This window comes from Zea mays, chromosome 2 (assembly GCF_902167145.1).
Source record: "Zea mays cultivar B73 chromosome 2, Zm-B73-REFERENCE-NAM-5.0, whole genome shotgun sequence".
NCBI lineage: Eukaryota > Viridiplantae > Streptophyta > Magnoliopsida > Poales > Poaceae > Zea > Zea mays.
The window spans coordinates 4,439,571-4,443,542 of record NC_050097.1 but is presented as its reverse complement, the minus strand read 5'-3'; the positions used below and the strand labels follow the sequence as shown (position 1 = coordinate 4,443,542).

At 54.7% G+C, this 3,972-nt stretch overlaps 1 protein-coding gene across 1 annotated transcript; it reads right to left on the bottom strand.

The window, feature by feature from the left end:
- Positions 1-873: 873 nt before the first annotated feature.
- On the bottom strand, positions 874-3,484 carry LOC100274427 (uncharacterized). The gene is made up of 4 exons (NM_001148786.1): positions 3,159-3,484; positions 2,874-3,071; positions 2,163-2,328; positions 874-1,493 (listed from the first exon to the last, which is right to left on the bottom strand). The coding sequence occupies exons 1-4, from the start codon at positions 3,384-3,386 to the stop codon at positions 1,087-1,089; spliced, it is 999 nt and encodes a 332-aa protein (NP_001142258.1). The 5' UTR covers positions 3,387-3,484; the 3' UTR covers positions 874-1,086.
- Between the last annotated feature and the right edge of the window lie 488 nt (positions 3,485-3,972).

Here is a 3,972-nt window from a genome sequence, read left to right as displayed (position 1 = left end):
CTCGCTTGTTGCACGTGTCCGGTCGAACAAACCCTGCTCAGGTCTAGATGTTATAGGTCAAGACACCGAAATATCGCACTGTCGTTGACATAGAAGCTACGACGAACCTAACATGGTGTGACCTCAACGCTATAGATCTTGGCACCAAGGTCGAACCCCTATATTACTCATCGTCTTTCTCTTCTCTCTATGGTAGCCAATGCTGGCAAGTACTTTAGGAGTCGAAGCTAGAGCTAGAGTACGACCTCGAAGCCGCACGCACGAAACAGGGTTGAGTAATCCCTTTAGGTTTGATTTGGTGACAAGAGAATCACGGGAGGATTGGAGGGGGAAATAAACTAATTTCCCCCTCAATCCCCTCCAATCCTCCCGAGTCACCAAATCAGCCCTTAAGTTGTTAGAGTGGGCAACCACTCTAGCTAGTCCTAAGTTCATCAGAATCAAGGGACATAGCTCTTTCCTACTGTATCCAACCTTTTATCTTTCAACATGTGGAACATTAGAAATAAGATGGTGTTAGAAAAGAAGTTTCTGAAGTCACCTAATGAAGTATTCCACGAAATTTTCTTTCTTTTTTCAGAAATGATGAATTCTCTTGAAGGATGGGGGTGTTAGATTTTTTTGGATGACATGATTGAGAACATGGAAGTTGTTGCTGAAGGACTTTTGGAGACATACTGATGATATAGAGGTAGAGGAAGTTCGTGAGCTGCGTACGGTTGAAGCGCGCGTAACCGCGTGTCAATGGGAAACATCCATAAGGGCTTGTTTGGGACAAAGGGTAATGGAGGGGATTGAGGGGGCTATAATCCCTCACTATTCAAAATTAAGTAGTAGGGGATTCTAGTCCCCTCAATCCACTCCATTACCTTTGATCCCAAACAAGCCCTAAAGAATTAGAATCTACTAGAAGAACATCTGGATCAATCTATATCATCCAATCGGGGCAGGTCCGCTAGCTCAGAGCAAGGATGTCATCTCATGGCTACCAAAATCCATCCGACAAACGTACGTATATAAACAAGAGAAAGAAGAAGTGAAATAAGTGAAACCCACGCACGCAAGCAGCAAGCAGCCAATGCAGGCTTAGTTGACGGCGGTGCAGACGCGGCGTATCTCGCCGTCGGCGCCGGTCTTGAGGCCGATCCTGCCGAGCTTGGCCATGGCGGCGACGAATGCCTCGTAGAAGGCGGTGGCGTTGGCGGCGAAGAGGTTGACGGTGGGTCGGGAGCGGCGGTCGGTGAAGAGCACCTGGTCGGAGGCGAGCAGGCCCTTGTTGTAGCGGAGGTTGTTGAAGTAGGCGTTGTCGAAGACCCTGGGCGTGGTGACGTCCAGCATGGCGAACGCCGTGGGGCTGTAGCTGAGGGGGCACACCCGCCGCAGCGAGCGCAGGAAGTCCAGGTTCATCGGCGGGTTCCACGCCAGCCGCTGCTTGAACGTGTAGATCCGCCGCACGAACTTGTCGCAGTGCGTCACCCCGATCGTGTGCGCGCCTGCAAAGATTTGCGGTTGCTTGTTTAATTTGGGAATCTGAATCGAGAGGTTTATTTTTACTGCTGCTAAACACTACGTAGTAGGATCTGACAGGAACCAAGAACATTCAGACAAAGGTGCTCCCTCCTGTTCCCATGTACGTACTACAAACGTCGTTCTTTTATCATTCCCAACACCGAATCAAAGACAAAAACCAGAACCAAAACATGAGAGCCTAGCTAGGCAACAAACTAAAAAAACCCCTCGAAAAGTTCACCAGGAACCTTTTGTTAGTTGTTTATATGAATCAAATCAACGTCCTCAGAAAATGAACCACTTTGTCTGGCTCTTCTTTTTTTTTTTTGAAAACATCAGAGCGGGTGCAGGTGCAGCATAGAACAGCGAACCACTTTGTCTCGGTGCCGCAAAGGCAGAGGGGAGGATAAAGATAAAGTCACGTGAGCCACAGACAAAAGATGCTTTGTTTTTTTGTACTGCGATCGAGCTACCTACCTACCTTGTCACAGTGACCAAAGAGGAGAACAGTAACGAGAGCGAGGAGGCACGGTCGTTAATTTGACAGCCACAGCCTAGGCTGTCGCGTTTCATTCATCTCGACGAACTAGAGCTGACAGTGCTGTGGCCGAGAGGAGCGCAGAGTAGAGTAGAGTACAGGCAGTGAGGCTGACCTGAGAGCGCGATCATGTCCGTCTGCGTGAGGCCGTTCTGCGCGAAGAGGGCGTTGAGCTGGTCCAGGTTGAAGCCGGGGCCCGGGAGGACGTGCTTCACGATGGCCCTGTTGAACGTCTTGCCGTCCAGCCGCCCCAGCTCCACGCCGTAGCTCGGACCGCCCAGCTGCACACACCAAAAACAAAGCATGAAAATGATGCAAAAATCTCTTCTTTGCAATGCAAGACCGGGACACCGCGTCACGGGCAGGGCAGCCAACAACAACACCGTGCTCTCTCTCAATCCCTCATGTCATGTCACTGTCTCAACGAGACAACGACCCGTGCCGCGTAAAAAGCCAGCTTCTGCGCTGTCCGAAGCCAAAGCCGTTGCTGCCGAAGGGGCCCAAAACCTGTGACTCCGAGGGAAAAAAGTTCACTGGCACGCAGGCTTGGAACAGTACCGGCGCCCCAACCCAAATGGTGGGCCTCTCCATCTCCATTCTTTCTCTCTAGTCTCTACGGGAGGGTCAAGCACAGTACACGGGACGGTGAACTGGACCGAGCAGCACGACGCAGCCTAGGCGTGGGCCCGTGCGTGCCTGGCCGCTGACACTGACACCGGCGTGGCGTGCCCAGTGCCCCGCTGCGCTACGTGACGCGGTGAAACCGGTAGCAACAAGAGGCCAAAGAGATAGAGAGGCGCCGAAAGGAGGTTTTTTTCTTTTTTACCAGGGAGACGACGTCACGTGCGGCCATGGCGAGGATGTCCGCGCACGAGACCTTGCCGGCGCACCCGGGGAGCGCCTCCACGGCCGCCTTCGCCTTGTTGATGGCGTCCACGGCGTCCGGCGACAGCGTGGCGTCCGCGCCGCTGTGGCTCTCGTCGTCCCCGTTCGGCGCCATCAGCATCACCGACGCGTCGCATCCCTGCGTACTCCACAGATTAAAGCTCGGTCAAAGTACCTGAAACGGAAACGCCGGACTTGGTGCCTCAGCAGACAGCAGCTAGCTTACCCTGACGAAGCAGTCGTGGAAGAAGAGGCGGAGCGTGCCGGGCCCCACGGCGAAGCTCTGCTGGAGGCGCTGCGAGATGACGGAGCGCACCGTGGACTCCGCGCTGGGGCACGAGCTGCCGTAGTAGTTCTGCCGCAGCTGAGCCCTCGCCGCGCCCACGACGATGCCTAGCAGCACGACCACCAGCGCCGCGCCGCGGACCGGACCGCCGCCTCCAGCTCTCGCCATTGCCGTCCGCGCCCGCGCCCGCGCCCTTGGCCTCGCCGCTAGCTCTGGCCTCCCCTCGGTGCGCGCGGCTGCCCTGCGTGCCACTGACACTAGCGTGCGTGGCTCTGGCGCGAGGAGAAAAGGTGCCGGACCTTGGCGTGGATATATATAGGAGAGGACGGCCGCTGCTCTGAGCCTCTGCTTGCTGCTGGTTACAAACGACGCGCGCGCGCGCGCTGGCCATGGGGAAAGCGGGCAAACAAAAAAAAAAGCAGGGCAGGGGTGGCGCCGCGCTATGGGCTGCTGCGTCGGCACTGCCAGTGCCAGTGCGTCACGCCGGAGATGGAGTAGCTAGCTTACAGAAACACCAATCTCGGCGCGGATGGGACGGAATGCCCTTTTCCTTTTTCCGGTTATCGATGCCCATTTTTATAATATAGTGTTCTTTATTATTTACGCAGGGATCCATCAGATCACCTCATGCTCATGGTAACTCATAGGTTTTCTAGGAGAGTTTTGTTTGGCCTCACCTCACGCTTGTGTCGAACAGAACAGGACCAGCTAGATGCTTGCTTTGCTTGCAAGAACCTCAGCGCGTGGAACGGTG

Excerpts from the sequence above, each read along its gene's own strand:
- LOC100274427 (NM_001148786.1), bottom strand. The coding sequence starts at position 3,386 with ATGGCGAGAGCTGGAGGCGGCGGTCCGGTCCGCGGCGCGGCGCTGGTG. Across the intron at positions 2,329-2,873 it reads CACGTGACGTCGTCTCCCTG|CTGGGCGGTCCGAGCTACGG; the intron begins GTAAAAAAGAAA and ends TGGTGTGTGCAG. Across the intron at positions 1,494-2,162 it reads GGACATGATCGCGCTCTCAG|GCGCGCACACGATCGGGGTG; the intron begins GTCAGCCTCACT and ends AAATCTTTGCAG.